The following is a 26,714-nucleotide window of genomic DNA, read 5'->3' on the forward strand; positions in this document are numbered from 1 at the left end:
ATCAATTCCCTGAACTTTCAAAAATATACCTCTTTAAGTTCTCCATAGCCCTCTGGAGACTTCCTAAGGTTCTGTGTTCTGGGGGAAAACTGTTTAATTTTAAAAGATTGTGCAACTATCTTCTTGCACTATTGGAAGCATCTTGATATGTATACAATTTGCCTGGTAATTTTGTATGTTTCAGTTGGGTCATGTCATTCTTCTAAACTCCAAATAATATTGATGGATCTTCTTTAGCTACTTATATACGATAGTCTTCTCATAGCCTAATATATCTCTTCTAGATTATCTGAAGTGCCAAGCACGAAAACTGTATGGCCTTGCCAGTTTCCTGTAAAATTGTAACAAATCTTGCTACCTTTTTGCAATACAAAATTGCTATGTAGTGCTGTCTGTTCCTGTTGGATGTATGCTGATTTGGTAAACTGGATCAGCAAATTTGCAGATGACAAGAAAGGTTGGGGGTGTTGTGGACAATGAGGAAGACCATCAAAGCTCACAGCTAGATCTGGACCAGCAGGATAAATGAGCGAAAAACTGGCAGATGGGATTTGATGGAGACGTGAGGTGTTGCACTTTGGGAGGACAAACCAGGGTAGGATTTGCATAGTGAAGCTAGAGTTCTGAGGTGAGAGAATTTTTCCATGGATGTTGCCTGGTCTTGAGCACTTTGGTTATAAGCAAAGTTTAAATAGGTTAAGAGTTTATTCCCTGGCACATAGGAGATGAAGGGAGATCTTACAGAGGTGTATAAAATTGAGGGGTGTCGATAGGGTAAATACATGCAGGCTTTTCCCCTGACTCTAAATCTGGGGGTGATGGTTTTGATGTGAAAGGTAAATATTTAAGTTGAATCTAAGGGAAAGCTTCACTAGAAGTTGGTGTGAGTGTGGATGCAGGTTCAACATTTCAGATTAGTTTGGATAAGTGCATTGTCGGAGTAATATGGTACGGGTGTGAGTAGATGGGGCTGGATAGGAAAACGGGTCTACACTGACTCGGTGGGCTGTAGTGCTGTGATTCATATGGGGATGTTGTATAATGAAGTACTTGGTTTGTACAATGAATGGAGGATTGAGCTGCCAGATTTGTTCACATCATTCATTGTTTGCATCTGTGGCATTTATTCCTTTTTTTTTCAGAAAGCCACAATTCCTGAAGTTTGCTAAATAAAATTGTGCTTTGTTGCCCATTCTTGTAAATTCAGACTGGATGACTGAATTTGTTGAGATGTTTATTTTTCCAGTTAAAATTTTAAAATGACACTTGGTAGTCAAGTGACTGACTGCTGAGGTATTTCTCATTTGGGTACATGAATATTCATCTGGAGTGAAATTCAAGCAAATTACATTTGGACTTTGTGTCTGTCACTGGGCAGGGTGCATCAGGACTTTCTATCTGATTAGACTTCGGATTAACATTTACTGCTGAGCTGCAAGTACTTCAGGTTAGTGGTCTTGTTCCATTGAGGCTGGCTGCCTCAGTTATGCAATAAACAATATTTTAAAACTTTGAAGTGAGAATAGAACAGAAAACATTGAAGCTGCTTGATGTCTTGAAGTGGTGAAGACTGCAAGAATTACATGTTCTCTTAATGCTGTCCAGTGCCTCCTTTTGTTTGGCCCGGAACTTTGCATATCGACCAGCAGTAAGTACGATATTACACTGGGCACAGCACACAAATCCTTTGTTATGTGTTTGGCTCAACATTTCTATTACAGTGGCTTGAGTTTATTGAAGTGTAAGTTATTGTGGATTGAATGCTTTCTGTTGCTTTGGTAAATGTGATGGGTGTTTGTGAAGACGGGGGTAAAAGGGTCATGATGGAAGTCTGCAATCTGTTGGCAGCATGATAGACTCAAAGCACTACAGCATATAAATAGGCCCGGTGGTCCATCTAGTCTGTACCAAACAGTTATTTTGCCTAGTCCTTTTGACCTGCATCTGCACTGTCGCCCTCAGTGCCCCTCCCATCATATTCAAACTTATCTTAAATGTAAAAGTCGAACCTGCATCCGTCGTATCTAGTGACAGCTTGTTCCACATTCTCACCATCCTCTGAGTATGTGTGTGTATCTCCTGTTGGTGCTGTCCTATCTATCCACTTAATGTCTGATCTGTACAGTCTGTATCTTTTATCTCCATATTTGGAATGGTCAGTCCCCTTCCTAGCTCGTGTTAGCCAGCTCAGAAGTTTCCAAAAGTAAACTAGCAATTTATAAATACAGTGGATTCCCATTAAATGGGACATATTGGGAACAGTACATTTTGGCCCAATTAAGCAGCTGCCCCAATTAGTCGAAGTTTCATGGAAGAAGTTTAAAAAGTTCTTTAAAAAAATACAAACTGTAGCAATGTGCTACACACGGCGCTGAAATAACGACACGCAGTTGATGTCGTTTCGAGACTAGTTTATTCAAACTTCGCGGCACTGGCATTTAATCCCTAGCGCCCGCCCTCTCCGGGTAGAAATGACGTCAGAGGTGCATTACCAAAGTCTCCCCCCGCGCGTGGGCTATTTGTGAGCCAGTTCGCCTGTGCAGAAAGTGGGTCGCCACATAACCCCCCCCCCCCAACAGAACCGGCGATACACCCCCCAATGTCCACAGTCTGGATCAGCCTCTGTTTGGGAGATCTGCCTCTGCGCTGCGGTGCCTGAACCTGGACCGGCTGTGCCAAGTCCACATGGGCTGGTTTGAGTCGGTCCACCTCTTTTCCCCCCAATGTCTAGAACGTACGTGGACCCATTGTTGTTGATCACCTTGAACAGCCCCTCGTACGGCCGCTGTAGCGGTGCCTGGTGTCCGCCCCTTCGTACAAACACAAACTTACAGTTCTGCAGGTCTTTGGGTACATGGGTCGGGGTCCGTCCATGCTGTGAAGTCGGTACGGGGGCCAGGTTGCCGAGCCTTTCGCGTAGTCTGTCCAGGACTGCTGTGGGTTCTTCCTCTTGCCCCTTGGGGCTGGTATGAACTCTCTTGTGACAGCCAGGGGTGCGCCGTACACCAACTCGGCCAACGAAGCGTGCAGATCCTCTTTGGGCGCTGTGCGAATTCCAAGCAGGACCCAGGGAAGCTCGTCCACTCAGTTAGGTCCTCTCAGGTGGGCCATGAGAGCCCACTTCAAGTGACAGTGGAAGTGTTCCACCAGTCCGTTTGACTGTGGGTGGTAGGCAGTTGTGTCGTGTAGCTGCGCTCCCAACAGGCTGGCCACAGCTGAAAAGAGGCTGGAGGTGAACTGGGCGCCTCTGTCGGAGGTAATGTAGGCTGGTACCCAGAAGGGTGCTACCCAGGTTGCAATCAGTGCTCGGGCACAGGAATCGGCAGATGTGTCGGTGAGCGGGACTGCCTCTGGCCACCTCGTGAACCGGTCTACCATAGTTAGGAGGTACCGCGGTCCTCGGGACACTGGTAGTGGGCCCACGATATCCACATGAATGTGGTCGAACCTCCGGTGGGTGGATTTGAACTGCTGCAGCGGGGCTTTAGTGTACTGCTGCACCTCGGCTGTTTGGTACTGCGCGCACGTTCTGGCCCATTCACTGACCTGCTCGCGAAGTCCATGCCACGCGAACTTGCTGGAGACCAGCTGGATGGTTGTCCTGATAGATGGGTGCGCCAAACCGTGTATGGAGTCGAAAACTCGCCGCCTCCAGGCTGCCGGGACGATGAGGCGAGGTTGGCCAGTAGCCATGTTGCACAGGAGGGCCTACCTGGGCCTACGAGAAAGTCTGGCAGCTGCAAACCCAAGACTGCGGTCCTGTAGCTGGGCACCTCGTCGCCTGCCTGCTGTGCCTCCGCCAGTGCTGCATAGTCCACCCCCAGGGACAGGGCCTGGATAGCTGATCTGGAGAGTGCATCTGCCATGACGTTGTCCTTTCCCGAGACATGCTGGATGTCCGTAGTGTACTCGGAGATGTAGGACAGATGTCGCTGCTGGCGGGCCGACCAGGGATCGGACACCTTTGTGAATGCGAAGATCAACGGTTTGTGGTCCATGAACACAGTGAATGGCCTTCCTTCTAAGAAGTACCTGAAACGCCGGATTGCCAGATACAGTGCCAACAGCTCCTGGTTGAAAGCACTGTACTTGAGTTCGGGTGGTCGTTGGTGTTTGCTGAAGAATGCCAAGGGTTGCCAGCGCCCCTCGATGAGCTGCTCCAGCACCCCACCGACTGCTGTGTCGGATGCATCCACCATGAGTGCAGTCGGAACATCCGTTCTGGGGTGCACCAGCATCGCAGCATCTGCTAAGGCTTCCTAGGCTTTAATGAAAGCGGCCGCGGCCTCCTCGTCCCAAGTAATTTCATTGCCTCTACCCGACATCAGGGTGTACAAAGGGTGCATGATACGGGCTGCTGAGGGGAGGAAACGGTGGTAGAAGTTCTCTATACCAACGAAATCCTGCAGGCCTTTGACCGTGTTGGGCCAGGCAAAGTGGCGGATCGCGTCTACCTTGGCGGGCAGAGGTGTTGCCCTGTCTTTGGTAATCCTATGGCCCAGGAAGTCGATGGTATCGAGACTGAACTGGCATTTGGCCGGGTTGATCGTGAGGCCGAAATCACTCAGGTGGGAGTAGAGCTGGTGGAGGAGGGACAGATGCTCCTGGCAACTACTGCTGGCTATAAGGATGTTGTCCAAATAGATGAATGCAAAGTCCAGGTCGCGTCCCACCGCATCCATTAGCCGCTGGAATGTCTGTGCGGCATTCTTCAGGCCAAACGGCATTCGGAGGAACTCGAACGGGCCAAACGGGGTGATGAGAGCTGTTTTGGGGATGTCTTCAGGGTGCACTGGGATTTGATGGTATCCCCTGACAAGATCTACTTTGGAAAATATTCTTGCCTCGTGCAGGTTTGCTGCAGAGTCCTGTATGTGCGGCATGGGGTAGCGGTCTGGAGTTGTAGCCTCGTTCAGTCTGCAATAGTTGCCACATGGTCTCCAACCTCCGGCTGCTTTGGGCACCATGTGCAGGGGGGAGGCCCATGGGCTGTCGGACCTCCGTACGATCCCCAATTCCTCCATCCTCTTGAACTCCTCCTTCGCCAGGCGGAGCTTTTCCAGGGGGAGCCTTCGTGTGCAGGCGTGGAGGGGTGGTCCCTTGGTCGGGATGTGGTGCTGAACCTCGTGTCTGGGCATGGGTGCCGTGAACTGCGGTGCCAGAATCGAGGGAAAGTCTGCCAGGATTCTGGTGAACTCGTTGTCGGACAGCGTGATGGAGTCCAGGTGTGGGGCCGGCAACTTGGCTTCACCCAAGGAGAACGTCTGGAAAGTCTCGGCATGTACCAGTCTTTTCCCTTGCAAGTTGACCAGCAGGCTGTGAGCTCGCAAGAAGTCCGCCCCCAGGAGTGGTTGGGCCACGGCGGCCAGTGTGAAGTCCCATGTGAACCGGCTGGCGCCGAACTGCATCTGCACTGTGCGGGTGCCGTAGGTCAGTATCATGCTGCCGTTTGCAGCCCTCAGGGTGGGTCCTGGCTTCCTGTTGTGGGTGTCGTACCCCGTCGGGGGCAAGACATTGATTTCCGCTCCGGTGTCGACCAAGAAGTGGTGTCCCGACTGTTGTCCCAGACGTACAAGAGGCTGTCCTGGTGGCCAGCCGCCATAGTCATTAGCAGCAGCTGGCCCTGGCCATTGCAGGTTGGGCAACAATGGCGGGCTTTTGTGCCCCACCGCTGGTGGTAGAAACACCAGTGTTCACTGGCCTCCTCACTCCTGCCTCTATGTTGTGTGCACCCCCCTGCCAGACCTGGTCTGGTCCGCTGTTGGGCGCGTGGCCTGGTAACCTGACCGACGGATGCCACGCTGTCCCTCTTGGCTTTCCACAGCACGTCTGCCCGGGCCGCCACCTTCCAGGGGTTGCTGAAATCTGTGTCGGCCAGCAGCAGATGTATGTCCCCGGGCAGTTGGTCTAGGAACGCTTGCTCGAACATGAGGTAGGGTTTGTCTCCATCAGCCAGGGCCAGCATCTCGTTCATCAATGCTGATGGCAGTCTGTCTCCCAAACCGTCCAGGTGAAGCAGGTGGGCACCTCCCTCACGCCGTGAGAGGCCAAAGGTCCCAATAAGCAGCGCTTTGAATGCTTCATATTTGCCTTCTTCCGGGGTCGACTGTATGAAATCCGCAACCTGGGCAGCCGTCTCCTGGTCAAGGGTACTCACTGCGTGATAGTAACGCGTGGAATCAGAAGATATCTGCCGAATCTGGAACTGGGCTTCTGCTTGGCTAAACCACACCCGTGGTCGTAGCATCCAGAAAGTTGGCAGTTTTAGCGAAACTGCGTGAACAGATGAAGAGTCGGTCATCTTCAGTCCAAATCCCGTTTGGACCATCGGGGTCACCAATGTAGCGATGTGCTACACACAGCGCTGAAATAATGACAGGCAGTCGGTAAGTCGTTTCGAGACTAGTTTATTCAAACTTCGTGGCGCTGGCATTTAATCCCTAGCGCCTGCCCTCTCCGGGCGGAAATGACGTCAGAGGTTCATTACCAAAGTCTCCCACCACGCGCTGGCTATTTGTGAGCTGGTTCGCCTGCACAGAAAGTGGGTCGCTACAAAACTATCATTTAACTGAGGAACAAATTATGTATTTAAATGAAATACTGAACAAATTAGAACGGTACCAGTAGTACTACAGTACTACACACAAAATGCTGGAGTAACTCAGCAGGCTAGGCAGCATCAATGGGGAAAAAAGTGCAGTCGACGTTTTGGGCCGAGATCACTACAGTACTGGAACATTGTATACTAGTTCCAAATAGTTATCAATGGAAAAATTCATCTGGTTGTACACTGCCATGTTCTCATCAGGGGTCGGCAACGTTTACCACTGAAAGAGCCAATATGGACCCATTTCCCACAGAAAAGAAAACACTGGGAGCCACAAAATGAAATAACACTGCATACAACGGGTTTTTTTTTGCCTTTATGCTATGTATAAACAAACTATAATGTGTTGCATTTATGAAATTGATGAACTCCTGCAGAGAAAACGAAATTACATTTCTGCATGCAACAAAAACATTTTGAACTCCGAAAAAAAGACGTTGGGTTGAAGGTTACTCCATAGTTAGCCTACCTTGGATCGAAGAATTAAAAGAAAGCGCGCACTGGCGGGCGTCAGGCATTGGCAGTGGTGATGTATATTAATAGCGATAAAAAACACATTGTAGCGGTGTGCTACACGCAGCGCTAAAATAAAGACTGCAGTCTTTATTTTACTTTATTCGAACTAAACAGCCTTGCTTTAAAGCCTCCCTCAACCCACCCCCCGTGGGCGCGGATGCTCCAAAAGACACGTACTCACAAACCCCCGTAGGCTATCTCCCTTAGTCGGAACGGTGGCTAATTGTGAGCCGGTTCGGATGTGCCAGGAAACGGTGTCTCCGCAAAGTTTTCAGATTGTACAAGATCACCATAATCTTCAAATTTCGAATTACATTTCAAAAGCTAACAAACCACGGGGAGCCGCATCACAGAGATCAAAGAGCCACATGTGGCTCTGGAGCCGCAGGTTGCCGACCTCTGGACTAGATGAACAAAATCGGAGTAGACAGCTAGTGCAGATAATGGACTGCCTTCATACAATGCTTTTGATGATTACATTCTCCAAATCTTCACTTCAAAGTAAATTTATAATCAGAAGTACATGTGTCACCATATACAACCCTGAAATTCATTTTCTGGCAGGGATACTCAATAAATCCTCAAATTATAACAGAATTACTGAAAGTGTGCACCCAACAAAGATGGACGAATAACCAGTGTGCAAAAGACAAATTGTAAATACAAAAGAGGAAATAAGCAATAAATATTGAGACCATGACATGAGTCTTTGAAAGTCGGTCTGTATGTTCTGAATGGCGGGGTGAATGAAGTTATCCAACTGGTTCAAGAGGCTGGTAGTTGAGGGGTGAATTCTGAAGCTGCTGATGACAGTAGCAAGAAGAGCATGACCTGGGTGGTGTGGGCCTCTGGTGATGGGTGCTGCTGCCCTGCGACAGATAAGCAGATGCCCCGATTAACCAAAACCCACTGTAGTTAAATAACAAGGTGTAATGAGAGCTGATTTCCCCAAGGAGCATCTGAAAACTAAAATGACTCATTATATCAGTTGTGATGTTTTCCATTCTGGACTTGAAACATCACACTGAGACAACAACTGGAGTTGCCTTACTGGTAGGAAAAGCAGTTCTGTGAGTTCAACAGAAAGGAGTTTCTGGACCACATTGGACACATTTTTATAATCTTGTGCAAACTGAGTGAAGCTTAAATAGTTAAATATTGTGATACAGACATTTTAAGTCTGTTCTTGAAGCAATTGGATGTGTATATATTAAGTTCTGTTATCGAAAACAGCATAGGACATTGTGAGAACTGTCAATGTAGGGCACTGCAGGATTCTTTGAGAACAAGGATGGAATAGAGGAGGTTTTGCAATGTACTGAACAGTTTTCAGCATTCATTATGATTGGTATCTGAAATCTCAGTATAACTGAGAGCATTAAGATTTTTTTACCCATTCATAATTGCACTCAATAGCGGTGGAGAGTTGAACCATCGCAATCAAGTGATGAAGCTACTCCCATGCCTTGAGGAATATCTGCACTGCCTTTTGTAGATGGTCTGGAGTGTTCTAGTGATGAAGGAGGTACATAAACATTGATTTCTCTTCTAATTTGTCCCCCTCACTTTTTTTTTAAGCCATTCTGGTTCCCCTCTGACTCCTTACGTTCTCCTCACCTGCCTGTCACCTTTTAGTACCCCTCTTTCTTCCCTTTTATTCCATGGTCCAATGTCCTCTTCTATTAGAACGATAGAACACTACAGCTCAGTACTGGCCCTTCATCCCTCCATGTTGTGCTGACCCATATAATCCTAAAAAAAAGTACTAAACCCACACTACCCCATAACCCTCCATTTTTCTTTCATCCATGTGCCTGTCCAAGAGGTTCTTAAATACCCCTAATGTTTTAGTCTCCACCACCATCCCTGGCAAGTCATTCCAGGCACTTGCAACCCTTTGTGTGGGGAAAAAAAAACACAACTTACCCCTGATGTCTCCCCTAAACTTCCTTCCCTTAATTTTGTACATATGCCCCCTGGTGTTTGCAACTTCAGCCCTTGATCCCTTCCACCTCTCACCTTCCAGCTTCTTACTTCAGCCCCCCACCCATTTTCTCCCTCACCTATCTCGTGCAAGCTTGTATCCCCCATCCCACAACCTTGTTATTCTGCCTTCTGTCTCGTTTATCTCCAGTCCTGATCGAGGATCTCTGACTGAAATGTCAACTGTTTATCCCTCCATAGATGCTGACTGACTTGCTGAGTTCTTCCAGCATTTTATGTGTTGCTGAAGGGAAGTTCATGAGTTAGGGTGGTGAAAGCGGTGAGTTACTTGCTGTAAACTCTGTTTGTGGTGGGAGCAGTCCCACCCTTCCCACCCAAAATGTCTGTGTGTTTAGGTCTAGGTTTGGAGCAGGATGAGCAGAGGAAATTTGCCAACTTTTGGTTGTCAGTCCCAATGATAAATTTAAGAAAGTTTATATAGTATGTGGCTGAAAAATCGGTTACAATAGATACCAGTAGGCTGTAGCAATAGCAAAGTGAGATTTGTTGGGTGTAGAGTGAGATTGTGGTCAAGTTAATATGGCCTCGCGTCTAAGAGATCTGTCACCTGCATGTTGCTTCTACCACGATTAACCAATGAATGTTGTTTTCAGTGATTAGTAATAAAGCATGCCTAGTTGCATTTAAGAGAGTGAATTCATTAGCCTCAAGAGATATATTTTCTGTAGACTTTCTGATAAATTTAGCCAGCATCCAGAGTTGATACAAAATTCATTTCAGATTGGCAATGAAACTGTATTTACAAATAGCTACACCCTTTAGCTTTGCAGAGAGTTGTATATTAGATGCTGACTTGTCGGAATTATATACCACATGCTTTGTGTGGTGAAGGAGAAGTTTTGCTATGATTGAGGCTGCCGTGGACAATAGGTTGTGAGGTTTGGGTGTATCTGGTTAGAGGAATTCTGCTTGTTCAAGCCTGCTGGTGCAGTTTGCTGTATCCTTTTGTGAGTAAGGCTTTGCCTTTCAAGGCAAGTTGATGCTTAAACTTTTAAACTTAACCATGGAGCCAGAGATCACAAATAGACCTTGACCTTGACCTTGACCTTGGCTGCAGTAGGTACTGGGTGCAAGAGTGACTTATTCCTGCTACTTACCAACTCAAATGGCCCGAAGAACATGTTACAGGAAGCCTTCTCCCTGTTCATCGGAATTAATATAGCCAAATCTTAATTATTGTATAATTTTAATAGATTTGGATATTACTGACAATGCTTTTTTCTGCTCCCTGATTGCCTTTTCAAAGGTGGTGATTAACTGTGACCTCAAATGTCAGCAGTTCTTTGGTGAAACACTCCACAGTATTGGTGAGGAAGAACCCAGTGGCAGTGGAGAAATTGTGAACATGAGGATATCTGCAGATGCTGGAAATTCAAGATAACACGCAAAATGCTGGTGGAACGCAACAGGCCAGGCAGCATCTATAGGAAGAAGCGCTGTCGATGTTTCGAGCCGAGACCCTTTGTCAGGACTAACTTTCCTTTCAGTTAGTCCTGATGAAGGGTCTCGGCCCGAAACGTCGACAGCGCTTCTCCCTATAGATACTGCCTGGCCTGCTGCGTTCCACCAGTATTTTGTGTGTGTTGCGTGGAGAAATTGTGATATATTTTGAGGCTGGGTAATGTGGGGAAATGTCCAGTCGTCTTCATATGCCTGTCACCCTTCCCTTCTGAATGATAACTGTTGTAGGCTAGCCAGGTGTTATAGGCAAGTGTAGATATCCCACCATGATCCTGGTGTAAACTTGCAGATGGGGGAAAGGCCTTTTCTGCTATTGTGGTGAAGGGACAAGATCTTGTTCCTAACATAAAATTCTTTCCTATCAGCTCACATGAATATAATGATTTTATTGAACCTGGGTGTCCTGTGTTATTGTGCATAGTTATAAATGCAGAGCTTTTAAAACATTTTCTCAATTCTCATTAGCAATTGCACATTCAGCTCTTTATCAGAATTTCTCTTTTGCTTTTGTCTGAGGTTCAAAATCATGATTGGTTTCCTGACTATAGAGGAACTGGTGAGAGATATGGTAATAGAAAGCACTGATTTAAGGAAACATGATGCAGTATGATCTAACTGGGAAAGTGGTAGGGGCAGATCCTGAATAAGAAAAATCTGCGGAGCTGAAAGGAATGATACATTGGATTTGCTCTGAAGGACTGGTCTTAGGATGTGGTCCATTAACTGTTTCATGTTCTATTCATGTTGCACACTCCCATTGCTGGTTCTGACTATTTCTGTTTGCTTCCCTTCCCAAGTCGGTTATAGTTGCCGACTACTTCTGCAAGCTCAGCACAGGTGCCAAACTGGACTGGACCTGGATTAAAGTTCCAGGTATTATTTTAGATAGTAGTCCTCTCCAAAATGTAGCTATTTTGTGGCAGTAATGCTCCTTGGTTCCGGCCTCCCAGCTGGTCCTAGTACTCTTTGGATTCTGTTTTTAATCCAGTGTATTTATGGAAGTTACAAAAGATGCATAAAACTTATTGCATCATGATAATTTTAGTAAGCACAAATAGAATACAGAATTAGAAATGGGAAGATACAGGAGTTAGTAAGGGAAGGAAAGTAGCAGTAAAGAATACAGATGGCAAGTCTACGTGCTCTGCCTTCCTGGTATCTCATAGATACGAGACATTCCATTCAAATTTGTACATAAGATATCCCCTATCAAACAATGCAATACAGAAGCTTCTAGAATTATAAAGAACTGTAACCTCTGGAGGACAAACTGAACAACTGCATATATACAGTACATACTGTGACCACTAGGAAACATACTAACCAATTGTATGTAAATAGGTAGTTACGTAAAATACATATCAAATTGTTAAACTGCAGAGAAAATTACAATTATGTAGTCAAATCCATATTGCACAAGTGTCACCTGACTAGTTTGCTGACAGTAGGGTGAAGCTGTGTGTCACAGACAAACTTGGCCTGCAGTGGTGAGGAACGCTGGTGTTTATATTGCTCCAGTCATACCACAAGGGTTCCGGTTGTTTTTACCAAATCGATAAACCTAACATTTGGTCAATTTGAGCTTATTTGAATTTCTCCTCTGCAGCCCATGCCCATGTAATTTATCATCAAAGTCACCATACTCTAAATCCATACTAGAATAATAACCATAATAGATTTACTGAAAGGCCGCACCAACTAAACAACAAGCTATGCCAATACAAAAAGAAAACAATAATAATAAGCAATAAATTTCAATAACATGAAATGGAGAGACTTTGAAAATGAGTTTGTGGGTTTTGGTAACAGTTCAGTGATAGGGTGAATGAAGTTAACCCCCCCCCCCCCCCCGGTTTAGGAGCCTGATGTTTGAGGGGCAATAACTGATCCTGAACCTGGTGTGAGTCCTGGAAGACAGGAGGATCACTCAGCTTCCTGAGCCTATCCAATCTGTTCTGCCCCCGCACTGTCTTCATGCCTGGTCACTGCTGCTGAGATCCAATATTTCACCACAGTGATTCAGGTTCTTTTCCCTGCTATATCTTTAGCATGAGATTTAAAGTGATTAACCCTTTATTGCACCAAACTCTACAATAAGTATTTTGTTTATATCATAGTCTTACTATTTTAAATTACTTTATATATTCATGTACTCCTAAAGTTTAAACCACGTTTTTCATTTGAAACTAAATCATGGTCTATTTAAAATTGTTATGTAAAGAAGTGCAAGTGTGAATAGTTTGAATAGTTTGTTTTAACAAAATTTATTTGGGTACTGACCTCAATAGCTCGTTAAATGATTTAGACCAGTAATGAAAGATCAGAGTGCAATGGTTTCCCTGTGGTTGAGGTTGGAACAAGAGAGTAATGAACTACAGCTGCTTCGTGCCACGTCTATCAGGCTCTGCATTTTCACAGCTTCCTCTGTTGTTGGAATGGTTTTGTTTTGTTTGTGATTTTGTTCTGTCTGTGTAGGTTGTAGCAGAACAAACCTTGAACCTGACATTTTAATCTGGCAGATTTATTGTGTTTGGAATGTATTGTCCATCATCCTGGGCAGGAATTTGTTTCCTACTTTGCTTTGTATTTGGAGGTTGCTTTGTCTGGTCACTGACCTCTGCCACAAACTGTTTAGTAGCTGTGTGGAGTGTTTGGGGCCTTGATTGAATGCATTATGATCAAAATAATATGATTTGCTTTTCGCAGATAATATCCTCTTGCAATCATTGCCTGTTGTGTTTTGGTTTTGCAAAGGAACAATGGGAAACTATTAAAAACAGAAAGTTGAGTCAGCAGGTGTTCCCAATCTTTTGTATGCCTTGGACCAATGCCATTAAACAAGGGGTCCATGGGCCTCAGGTTGGGGACCCCTCGTCTAGTGGAATATTTGGATGGCAATTGTTCAGTCTCTAACTGAAAAGGCAGATAGTTCTGAGAGGCTGTTCCTTGTAAACCTGAGTTGGGTTGAGACACTAATACTTGCCAACTTGCAGGAAAGTTGGCATTTGTTCACTTGGAGAATTCTGTGAAGAAACTGGAGACTTCCCCTTCTCCCCCCGCCTCCCCCCCCCTCCACCACCACCACCTTATTCTGGCTTCTTCCCCCATCCTTTCCAGTCCTGATGAAGGGTCTCTGCCTGAAACATTTACTGCTTATTCCTCTGCATAGGAGCTGCTGGGCCTGCTGAGTTCCTTCAGCATTTTGTCTGTGTGTTACTCTGGATTTTCAGCATCCACAGAATCTTGTGCGTTTCCTCTTGGTGAGGGATTGGAGTGTATTGGTGGGTAATATCGTCAGAAACTCTGTCCAGTTTGATGTAGAGCAGGGGTTCCCAACCTTGGGTCCATGGACCCCTTGGTTAATGGTAGGGGTTTGTGGTATAAAAGGGGCTGGGAATCCTTGATATAGAGAGTCTGTGCCACCAGTAAGTGCTCAGACTGATTGAGGCTTGACTTTATTGAAATCTTGAAGTTTGATTCTTTGATTTAAAAAAAGAAGTCTGAACATGTGGGTAATTCTGTGGGTAATATTTAATGACCTTTATATTTTAGATTAGTCCTTTGCCCATGGATTCCACAAAGACTCTCAGCAGCAACTCCAAGACAAATGGCATACAATCTGATGATGAAGAGCAAGATATTTTTGCAGGTAAGCATTCTGCTACCCAGCAATCAGACACTTCGCATTTCATTTTTTCATTACCATTTCAATGGATGTGGAGAGGTATTTCTGTATAAAGAATTCCATAGATGAATGTGGATGATGTGAATTGTCTTTTGGAGGACAAATGCTTGGTAAAAATGTGACTATATTCCTTCATCAGTGCGACACAGGTTTGAAACCAGGGATCACATCTCTTCAATTCCCATCTGAAAATCTTGGGCACATTATTGGTTGGAAGTCTGTTGCCTTTGTAGTGAATGTCCAATCAAAATGCTGCATTTCATGTTCTGAATATATTTAAACAATGCTGACCATTGAGTCCTGGGATTTCTGCAATGCTGTTATGTTGGACCAGGCCACTCTTACAAGACAGAGGAGCAAAATTAGGCTTTTTGGCTCATTGCATCTGCTCTGCCATTCAATCGTGGCTGCTTTATTTTCCATATTAATATAAACTCATTTTCTTGCCTTTACCCCAGAAGCTTTGAATCCCTGACTAATCAAGAGCCTGTCAACAATATACCCAATGACTTGACCTCCACAGCAGTCTATGGTAATGAATTCTATAGATTCACCACCCTCTGGCTAAAGAAATTTCTCCTATTCTCTTATAAATTGATGTCTTTCTATTGAGGCTCTGCCACGTAGTCCTACATTTTCTAACCGATGGAAGCATCATCTCCACGTCTACTATATTCAGGCCTTTCAATGTTCGATAGGTTTCAATGAGATTCTCCCTCATTAGTCTAAACTCCAACAGGTACATGCGCAGAGACATCAAATGCTTTTTGTACGTTAACCCTTACATTCTGGAGCTCAGACTCCTATGGACCCCCTCCTGTTGCAAAAGGGTCTAATGTTCCAAATTTGGAAGGGTAAAAATTAATAAAAGGGCAGATATCATACTAGTACTTGCAACACTTCCCTTGAGGCATTCAGGGAGCCAGTCTAGCATAAGCTTGATGAACGCTACCACCTTCTGTCTAGGCAAACTGACCACAAGGTCTCTATTGAATTCTACAACTTTGCATAAATAACCTTTCTTGTTTATATCATGACTGATCTATAAGGTCATCCATCTGTAATATAAACTGCTTTTTGTCCACAAATGCTACCTAATAGAGTTCTGCATCTGACAGCTACATTATTGTCCTACTGCTCACATGCGTTCTCCCTCTTGACATTCCTACATACATCAACTGTGAAGTGTTGGACATGGTATGTCAGCAAAGACACTTGCAAATTTCTGCAGATGTACCATGGAGAACAATCTAACTGTTTGCTTCACTGTCTGGTACTGAGGATCCACTGCACAGAATGAGAAAAGGCTGCAAAAAGTTGTAAACTCATCCAGCCTCATCATGGACATTAGCTTCCACATCTTCAAAAGCTGATGGGAAAATTCCATCATTGAGGACCCACATCACCCTGGACATGCCCTCATATCATTGCTACTATCAAGGAGGAGGTGCAGGAGCTTGAAGACACACTCAACATTTTAAGAACAGCTTCTCCTCCTCCATCATCAGACTTCTGACTGGACAATGAACCCATGAACACTACCTCACCTTTTTTCCTCTATTTTTGTACTAATTTTAGTTTTAAAATTGTATTGCAATGTACTGCTGCCACAAGATACACCCTATATTCATTATATGTGTCTTCAGACTATGCAGATTCAAAGTTATGTGAGGAACTTATTTCTACCAACGTCTCCTTATATGCGTCCAAAACTCACAGTTATGTGAGGAACATTGTTTTCCTGCCAATACAAGTCAGTGCGCACGCCTCACAATCTCACTCCTGCCAGTCTCGCATTGGTTTTGGCAAGGTGTGGATTCGTGATCTTGCACTCTTCAACTTTTGTTGGTTTTACCTATGGCCCAGTGATTTTTATGCTTGAAATATTTAACTATGCCTCCTAAGCGTTCGATGTCATGTCCTGGGCCATCAGCCGAGCGGCAGAGAACCGCTTTAACACTTGGGGGGGAAAATAGTTGGAAATTTTAAACAGTACAGCATCAGGTGAAGGTATCACAGCTCTGGGACGCTACTGCCAGGAACAGGATCTTGCCTTTAAAGTTCTTTTGTTGCTTGACAGTGCGCCAGCCCATCCTAAACATTTGGACAGCATTCATCCTAACGTAACAGTATGTTTTCTGCCACTTAACACAACATCGCTGATTCAGCCACTCAGCCAAGGTGTGATCCATATTCAAGGCGCTTTTTTTTAATGGTGACCTATCTCTCAGATGCTGCAAGCAACAGACGATTTTGAAAATCCCAGGAGGTTGCCAACGGTGAGGGAACACTTGGCCCGAACGGCGATGGACGTGGACCCAAGTTTAGAACGGAGTCAGCATTTCAGACGTTCTCTGCTGTCAACCCTTCTTTCTTACAAGCAAATTTATGCTGAAAACCAAAATGCTGCCAATCAAACAACCCTCATCACTTTCTTCAAACCAGTGCTAGCAGTTCTAAGAGTTCTGTGAGTCTTCCTTCACCCCTTGCTGTGCTTGATACGATCCTGACGACCACAACCATCCATGCACCTTATCCACGTAAAGCTGCCCGACACCACAACAACCACTCACCTCCCAGAGCGAACACACCTGCCACTGTTGGTGAGTACTGTACACCCTAGTATGTTAACTTTCTATGATTTATTATATTGAATATTACCTTAAATTGATGAAATATAATACAGATGTGCCTTGTGGTACTGGTTTTGTGTCGTATTGGTATGAAAATGTGAATAAACTACAGATAAAACCTACTTAGGAAGCCCTCTGGGACGCATCCCTATTTTCTTCATTTAAATAATTATTCACATTATGCGATTTTATGTTTTGCGTTGACTGCGAGGAACGTATCCCCCGCATATAATGAGGACGGGTGTAACAAATTTCATGACACATGCCAATGATATTAAACCAGATTCTGATTAACAACCTAGCACTAGGATTTGTCACTTAGCCGTTTGGTTCTCCATCCCATCAGACATGGTCCCTGTTTGGCCTGAGCTCTGCAGATGGGAGAGAGATAGGAAGCATAGAGATGGTTAGAAGTCATTGATCTGTAACATTCTGTTGGGCTTTCCACAGAGGTGGCTAGACGTGCCAAATATATGGCATTTCCTGCTTTCATTGCAAATTGTAGAACTCATTTTCTCTGGTTAAGATATAATGTGTTGATATTTGTAGGGTTCTTTGTCATTGATTTTGTTTTGTATTTGAGCAAGTATGTACGGTACACCCTCAGCAGCGTGATTAGAAATGATAAAAACTGCCATGTTAATAAGTGAATAGAATCTGTCTCAGTTATCTAGAACCAAAGCCTATTTGTACTAAAGTGAACATTTGTCAGGTGGGCTTTATAATGGTTTTGGGGAGAGCTGCAGCATTGAGAGATTGGGTTTTATAAGGGAACAGATAGTGCTGAGTTCCAGTATCACAACTGGGGTGTCACGGTAGTGTAGTAGTTAGCATGACCCTATTGCAGCTCAGGGTGCTAGAGTTCAGAGTTCTGTTCCAGTGTTCTCTGGAAGCAAGTTTACCTTCCTTCCCATGGGTTTCTTTCAGGTGCTTTGGTTTCCTCCCACAGCCCAAAGGTGTACCACTTAGTAGGTTAATTGGTTATGATTCAGCTAGAATTAAACAGGTCGGTTGCCAGTGGTGTGGCTCAAAGTGTCTGTTCTGTGCTGTATCTCTAAATAAATAAAAAAATTAAACAAAACTGAATGGAGTCTTGTATAAAGTGTGATATGTGACATTGGCTGTAACTGTCTGAATCATGGTCTGAATTTTGCTGTATCAAATCAGAATGATCCAGCTCTTAGCAGGATAAATTCTGAATCTTGCATGTTATGTTGGCACCCTTCATTTTGTCAAAGGTATTGTTTGTTTGTGGTCAGACTTGCTGAGGGTAGTGTGGCCCTACCAAGTTAGATTGAATGTTTCTTGTTGCAGAAGCCACAGTGGAGTTGTCTCTGGACAGTCCTCCAAATGACAAGAGTCAGACCAAACCATTCACTGCAGAGTCATCGGTAAAGTTTCCACCCAGCACATCAAAGAGCAAAGTCAGTCAAGAGGTGAGGAGGCATTTCAAAGTGTTAATGTTTAATGTGCACAAATCATAGAGGAACATGACTTGGTATTTTTCCACCTCCCTTCTTTTCCCTGTCCTCAGCTGTATTTGGTTCTCTGAGAGATTTAAAATTTTTTTCTCTCTCCTTTGGTAAGTATAATGGATTCCAGTTAATTGGTACTCATCAAGGACCAATATGTTTTGGCCCAATTAAGTAGCTGCTACAATAGGCAGCTGAAGTTTCATGAAAATCGTAACAAAGGTATATAAAAAAGACAAACTACTGCTTAACTGAGTACCAAATTGTGTATTTAAATGAAATACAGAACAGATTAGAACACAACCAATACTACTACAGTACTATAAAATTGAGTATTAGTTCCTAATAATTATTGATGGAGGATACTGGTAAAGAAGGCATATGCAATATTGGCATTTATTTCAAGTGGAATAGAATATAAAAGTAAGGAGATAATGCAGTGGCTTAATAAGACACTACTCAGGCCACACTTGAAGTATTGTCAACAGTTTTGGACCCCATAATCTCAGAAAGGAGGTGTTCTCATTGGTGGGAGACCAGAGGAGGTTCATGAGGATGATTTAGGGAATAAAGAGGTTAATGTATGAGGAGTGTTTGGCAGCCTTGGGCCTGTACTCACTGGAATCTAGATAAGGGGGATATTCTTGATTGGTCAAGGCATGAAAGGGGATGGCGAGAAGGCAGGTGTATGTGGTTGAGTGGAATCCAGGATCAGCCACGATGGAATGGCAGAGCAGGCTTAGTGGGCTGAATGGCCTAATTCTGCTCCAGTGTCTTGGTCTTAGGGATTCATGTGGTCACTGCCGCATTCTTTTGATTGGCTGTAAACAAACAAAATCAGCACAGACACCTAATGCAGATAATGGACTGCCTTCATACAATACTTTCAATGATTACATCTTACAGATTTTCATTTTCATTATATCATTCAAGATGAAATCATACCATTAGAAAGAGGTGACATAGGACAGGAAGGTGTAGAATTATTGTGAGTAGAGCTAAGGAACAGCAAGAGTAAAAAGCCTCTGATGGGAGTTGTATACAAACCCCCAAAAAGTAGTAAGGATGTGGTCTACAAATTACAAAGGGAGATAGAAAATGCATGTCAAAAGGGCAATGTTTTGATAGTCATCAATATACAGGTAGATTGGGTAAAATCAGGTTGGTGATGGATCCCAAGAGGTATAATTTGTAGAATGCCTCTGGGATGGCTTTTCTTTAGTGTAACTTGTAGAGCCCCTAAAGGGATCAGCTGTACTGGATTGGGTGTTGCGCAATGAAACAGAATTCATCAAAGCTTAAGAAAAAGCGATCATGATGGGATAGAATTCACCCTGCAATTTGAGAAGAAGCTAAAATCAGATGTATCTATATTACAGTGGAGTAAAGGAAATTACAGAAGCAAGAACTGACCAGAATTGATTGGAAGGAATAATGGCAGAACAGCATAGGCTAGAATTTCTTGGAACAATTTGGAAGGTGCGGGATAGATACATAGAACATTGAATAGTACAGCGCATTACAGACCCTTCGGCCCACAATGTTGTGCCGACCCTCAAACACTGCCTCCCATATAATCCCCCACCTTAAATTCCTCCATATACCTGTCTAATAGTCTCTTAAACTTCACTATTGTATCTGCCTCCACCACTGACTCAGGCAGTGCATTCCACGCACCAACCACTCTCTGAGTGAAAAACCTTCCTCTAATATTCCCCTTGAATTTCCCTCCCCTTACCTTAAAGTCATGTCCTCTTGTACTGAGCAGTGGTGCCCTGGGGAAGAGGCGCTGGCTGTCCACTCTGTCTATTCCTCTTAATATCTTGTACACCTCTATCATGTCTCCTCTCATCCTTCTCTCCAAAGAGCAAAGCCCTAGCTCCCTTAATCTCTGATCATAATCCATACTCTCTGAACCAGGCAGCATCCTGGTAAATCTCCTCTGTACCCTTTCCAATGCTTCCACATCCTTCCTATAGAAAGGCAACCAGAACTGGAACAGTACTCCCAAGTGTGGCCGAACTAGAGTTTTAAAGAGCTGCATCATTACATCGTATCTCTTAAACTCTATCCCTCGACTTATGAAAGCTAACACCCCATAAGCTTTCTTAACTACCCTATCTACCTGTGAGGCAACTTTCAGGGATCTGTGGACATGTACCCCCAGATCCCTCTGCTCTTCCACACTACCAAGTATCCTGCCATTTACTTTATACTCTGCCTTGGAGTTTATCCTTCCAAAGTGTACCACCTCACACTTCTCCAGGTTGACTCCATCTGCCACTTCTTAGCCCACTTCTGCATCCTATCAATGTCTCTCTGCAATCTTTGACAATCCTCTACACTATCTACAACACTACCAACCTTTGTGTTGTCTGCAAACTTGCTAACCCACCCTTCTACCCCCACATCCAGATTGTTAATAAAAATCACAAAAAGTAGAGGTCCCAGAGCAGATCCTTGTGGGACACCACTAATCACAACCCTCCAATCTGAATGTACTCCCTCCACCACGATCCTCTGCCTTCTGCAGGCAAGCCAATTCTGAATCCACATGGCTAAACTTCCCTGGATCCCATGCCTTCTGACTTTCTGAATAAGCCTACCATGTGGAACCTTGTCAAATGCCTTACTAAAATCCATGTAGATCACATCCACTGCACTACCCTCATCTATATGCCTGGTCACCTCCTCAAAGAACTCTATCAGGCTTGTTAGGCACGAACTGCCCTTCACAAAGCCTTGCTGACTGTCCCTGATCATACCATGATTCTCTAGTTGTCCATAGATCCTATCTCTAAGAATCTTTTCCAGCAGCTTTCCCACCAAAGACATAAGGCTCACTGGTCTATAATTTAAAGAGCAAACACGAGGAAATCTGCAGATGCTGGAAATTCAAACAACACACACAAAGTGCTGGTGGAACACAGCAGGCCAGGCAGCATCTATAAGGAGAAACACTGTCGACATCTGCTGCCTGGCCTGCTGTGTTCCACCAGCATTTTGTGTGTGTTGTCTGGTCTATAATTATCTGGACTATCCCTACTACCTTTTTTGAACAAGGAGCCAGCATTCGCCTCCCTCCAATTCTCCGGTACCATTCCCATGGACAATGAGGACATAAAGATCCTAGCCAGAGGTTCAGCAATCTCTTCCCTTGCCTCGTGGAGCAGCCTGGGGACCATCCTGTCAGGCCCCGGGGACTTATCCGCCCTAATGTATTTTAACAACTCCAACACCTCCTCTCCCTTAATATCAACATGCTCCAGAACATCAACCTCACTCATATTGTCCTCACCGTCATCAAATTCCCTCTCAGTGGTGAATACAGAAGAGAAGTATTCATTGAGGACCTCGCTCACTTCCACAGCCTCCAGGCACATCTTCCCACTTTTATCTCTAATCGGTCCTACCTTCACTCCTGTCATCCTTTTGTTCTTCACATAATTGAAGAATGCCTTGGGGTTTTCCTTTACTCTACTCGCCAAGGCCTTCTCATGTGCCCTTCTTGCTCTTCTCAGCCCCTTCTTAAGCTCCTTTCTTGCTACCCTATATTCCTCAATAGACCCATCTGATCCTTGCTTCCTGAACCTCATGTATGCTGCCTCCTTCCACCTGACTAGATTTTCCACTTCACTTGTCACCCATGGTTCCTTCACCCTACCATTCTTTATCTTCCTCACCGGGACAAGTTTATCCCTAACATCCTGCAAGAGATCCTTAAACATCAACCACATGTCCATAGTACATTTCCCTGCAAAAACAGCATCCCAATTCACACCCGCAAGTTCTAGCCTTATAGCCTCATAATTTGCCCTTCCCCAATTAAAAATTTTCCTGTCCTCTCTGATTCTATCCTTTTCCATGATAATGCTCAATCCTCCAGTTGATCACCCACTGACAGATCCGTGACCTGACCCGGTTCGTTACCTAATACTAGATCTAGTATGGCATTCCCCTTAGTCGGCCTGTCAACATACTGTGACAGGAATCCATCCTGGACACACTTAACAGGCTCTGCCCCATTTAAACCCTTGGAACTAATCAAGTGCCAATCAATATTAGGGAAGTTAAAGTCATGTAGTATTCTAAAGACAGGATGACACAACTGTGGCTGGCAAAGCTCATTAGTAATCAATAAACTCTTAAGACCTGGGCCTCAATACTCCCTTGTGCAGTTGGATCCTGGATTTCCTCACTTGTAGATCTGTCAGTTCAGATTGCCAAAAACATCTCCACAATTTCCATCAGCACAGGGGCACCACAGGGGTGTGTACTTGGTCCCTTGCTCTACTCACTTTACACTTATGACTGTGTTGCTAAGTACAGGTCCAACACCATATACAAGTTTGCTGATGACACCACTGTTGTGGGCCGTATCAAAGGGGATGATGAATCAGCGTACTGGAGGGTGCTTGAAAACTTGGCTGAGTGGTGCAATAACAACAACATCTCACTCAATGTCAGCAAGACCAAGGAACTGATTGTCGACTTCAGAAGAGGGGAACCAGAAGTCAATGAGCCAATGAGAATCAAAGGTGGAGAGGGTCAGTAGCTTTAAATTCCTGGGTGTCACTGTCTCAGAGGAACTGATCTGGACCCATCATATAAATATTATTATGAAGAAAGCATGACAGTGTCTCTACTTCTTCAGGAGTCTGTGGAGGTTTAGCATGTCGTCAAAAACCATGGCTAACTTCTGTAGGTGTGTGGTGGAAAGTGTGCTGACTGGCTGTGTTACGGCCTAGTATGGGAACAACAATGCTTTGAGCTGAAAATCCTACAAAAGGTGGTGGATTCAACCCAGTACATCACGGGTAAAACTCTCCCAACCATTGAGCACATTTACATGAAACGTTGCTGTGGAAAAGCAGCATTCATTATCAAAGATTCTCACCAACAAGGCCATGCTCTTTTCTAGCTGCTGCCATCAAATAGAAGGTGCAGGAGCCTCAGGACTCGCACCACCGTGTTCATGAACTGTTACTACCTCTCAACCATCAGGCTGTTAGAACAAAAGGGGATAACTACACTCATTTAAAGACTCTTATATTTATGGATATTATATTGTTATTTCATGCCTTTTTGCTATTATTTATATCTGCATTTGCGCAGTTTATTTACAGTTAATAGTTCCTAATGTTTGTAATTTAGTTACTGTTCTATGTGGTGACATGTATGTACTCTTGATAACAAATTTTACTTTGAACTTTGAAGTCAAAACCAACATAAAAACCCAAGAATGCATGTAATAGAGCAAATATTAGTGGGAAGTTAGAAGATTTAAGAAGCTTTTAAAAACCAACAGAAGACAACTAAAAAAGTCACAAAGCAGGAAAAGATTGAATACGAATAAAGAGGACACCGGAAGTTTCTTCAAATATATAAAAAGTAAAAGAGAGGTGAGAGTAGATATTAGACCACTGGAAAATGATGCTGGAGAAGTAGTAATGGGGGAAAAGGAAATGGCAGACAAACTGAATAAGTATTTTGTATCAGTCTTCACTGTGGAAGATACTTGCAGAATGCTGGAAGTTCAAGAGTGTCGGGGCAGAAGTGTGTAAAGTGTCATTACTAGGGCGAAGGTTCTTGGAAAAACTGAAAGGTCTGAAGGTAGATAAGTCACCTGGAGCAGTTGTCCTATATCCCAGTGTTCTGAAAGCGTTGGCTTAAAAGATTGTGCAGGCATTTGTAATGATCTTTCAATTGATTCTAGCATAGTTCCCCAGGACAGGAAAATTGCAAATGTCATCCCATTCTTCAAGAAGGGAGAGAGGCAGAAGAAAGGAAGTTGTAGACCAGTTACTCTGACTTCAGTGGTTGGGAAGATGTTGGAGTTGATTGTTAAGAATGTGGTCTTGGGGTTCTCAGAGGCACATGATAAAATAGCCCATAGTCCTTCAGGATGAGGTCTCAGCATACTTGGGGGCTCATGATAAAATAGGCCGCAGTCAGCATGGTTTCCTCAAGAGGAGATCTTGCCTGACAAATCTGTAGGAATTCTTTGAAGAAATTAAAGCAGGATAGACAATGGGTTGTTGTATACTTGGATTTTCAGAAGGCCTTTGACAAGGTGCTCCATGAGGCTACTTAGGTTAAGAGTCCGTGGTATCACAGGAAAGTTACTAGCGCTGACAGTGCATTGGCCGAGTAGCAGGAGTTAGAGTGGGAATATCGGAAGCCTTTTCTAGTTGGCTGCTGGTTCCACAAGGTTCTGTGTTGGGTGGGATGACAGAATTGATGGCTTTGTGGCCAAGTTTGCAGATGATATGAAGATAGGTAGAAGGACAGGTAGTTTTGAGGAAGCAGAGAGGCTACGAAGGACTTAGACAGATTAGTAGAATGGACCAAGAAGTGGCAGATGGAGTACGATGTCAGGAAGTGTATGGTCATACATTTTGGAAGAAGTAAAAGCGCAGACTATTTTCAATATGGAGAGAAAATTTTAAAATCTGAGGTATAAAGGGAATTGGGAGTCCTCGTGCAGGATTCCCTAAAGGTTAATTTGCAGGTTGAGTCTGAAATGAGGAAGGCAAATGTAATATTAGCATTTGTTTTGAGAGAACTAGAATATAAAAGCAGGGATGTAATGTTGAGTCTTTAGAAAGCACTGGTGAAACATCACTTGGGTATTGAGTAGTTTTGGAACCTTTCTCGAAGAAAGGAGGTGCTGATGTTGGAGATGGTTCAAAGGAAGTTCACGAAAATGATTCCCGGATTGAAAAGCTTATCATATCAGGAGTGTTTGATGGCTCTGGGCCTCTACTCACTGGAATTCAGAAGAATGAGGGGTGACTTAATTGAAATCTATCAAATGGTGAAAGGCCTCGATAGAGTGGATGTGGAAAGGATGTTTCTTATCATGGAGGAGTCTCAGACCTGATGATGCAGCCTCATAATAGAGGGACTAGGACTCCTGACTGGGAGACCTCAGTAAGTCTGGATCGGGAGCAGCATCTCCAACACTATCACACTGAGCACGGGGGCTCCCCAGGGTTGCGTGCTCAGTCCACTGCTGTTCACTCTGCTGACCCACGACTGTGCTGCAACACACAGCTTGAACCATATCATCAAGTTCGCCGATAACACGACCAAGGTGGGTCTCATCAGCAAGAACGATGAGTCAGCTTACAGGGAGGAGGTGCAGCAGCTAATGGACTGGTGCAGAGCCAACAACCTGTCTCTTAATGCGAACAAAACAAGAGAGATGGTTGTTGACTTCAGGAAGGCACGGAGAGACCACTCCCTGCTGAACATCAACGGCTCCTCGGTAGAGATTGTAAACAGCACCAAATTTGTTGGTGTTCACCTGGCGGAGAATCTCACCTGGTCCCTCAACACCAGCTCCATAGCAAAGAAAACCCAGCAGTGACTCTACTTTTTGCGATGGCTGAGGAAAGTCCATCTCCCACCCCCCATCCTCATCACGTTCTACAGGGGTTGTATTGAGAGCATCCTGAGCAACTGCATCACTGCCTGGTTCGGAATTTGCACCATCTCGGGTTGCAAGACCCTGCAGTGGGTAGTGAGGTCAGCTGAGAAGATCATTGGGGTCTCTCTTCCTGCCATCACGGACATTTACACTACATGCTGCATCTGCAAAGGAAACAGCATTATGAAGGACCCTATGCACCCCTCATACAATCTCTTCTCCCTCCTGCCATCTGGGAAAAGGCTCCTAAGCATTCGGGCTCTCACGACCAGACTATGTAACAGTTTCTTCCCCTGAGCTATCAAACTCCTCAATACCCGAAGCCTGGACTGACACTTTGCCCTACTGTCCTTGTTTATTATTTATTGTAATGCCTGCACTGTTTTTGTGCACTTTATGCAGTCCAGTGTAGGTCTGTAGTCTAGTGTAACTTTCTCTTTTTTTTATTACATAGTTCAGTCTAGTTTTTTGTACTATGTCATTTAACACTATGGTCCTGAAAAATGTTGTCTCATTTTTACTATGCACTGTACCAGCAGTTTTGGTCGAAATGACAACAAAAGTTGACTTGACTTGACTTGAATGTCCTTTTAAATGGAGGTGAGGAATTTCTTTAGCCAGAGAGTGGTAAATCTGTGGAATTTGTTTCCACAAATGGCTCTGGAGGCCAAGTCACTGGGTATATTTAAGGCAGAGGTTGATAGATTCTTGAATAGTCAGGGTATGAAGGGACATGGGGAGGAAACATGAGATCGGGGCTGAGAGAGAGAATGGATCTACTACGATGAAATGGCAGAGCAGACTTGATCCTGTATCTCATGGTGTTCTGATTGTTGGTACCTTCAAATTCTTTGTAGTTCCTAACTTATTTCATTTTCACTCCAGGCCATTTCTGGGATCTCCA

At 44.3% G+C, this 26,714-nt stretch overlaps 1 protein-coding gene across 3 annotated transcripts in view; it reads left to right on the forward strand.

The window, feature by feature from the left end:
* LOC132378752 (sorting nexin-1-like) overlaps positions 1-26,714 on the forward strand; it is a 117,977-nt gene that overhangs the window by 38,888 nt on the left and 52,375 nt on the right. For all 3 annotated transcript variants that reach the window (XM_059945886.1, XM_059945887.1, XM_059945889.1), the window contains exons 3-4: positions 14,141-14,237; positions 18,221-18,342. In XM_059945886.1, the coding sequence (XP_059801869.1) occupies positions 14,141-14,237; positions 18,221-18,342 (219 nt within the window). The remainder of the gene's footprint in view (positions 1-14,140; positions 14,238-18,220; positions 18,343-26,714) is intronic.

The sequence above is a fragment of the Hypanus sabinus genome, chromosome 21 (genome assembly GCF_030144855.1).
Source record: "Hypanus sabinus isolate sHypSab1 chromosome 21, sHypSab1.hap1, whole genome shotgun sequence".
Taxonomy (NCBI): Eukaryota; Metazoa; Chordata; class Chondrichthyes; order Myliobatiformes; family Dasyatidae; genus Hypanus; species Hypanus sabinus.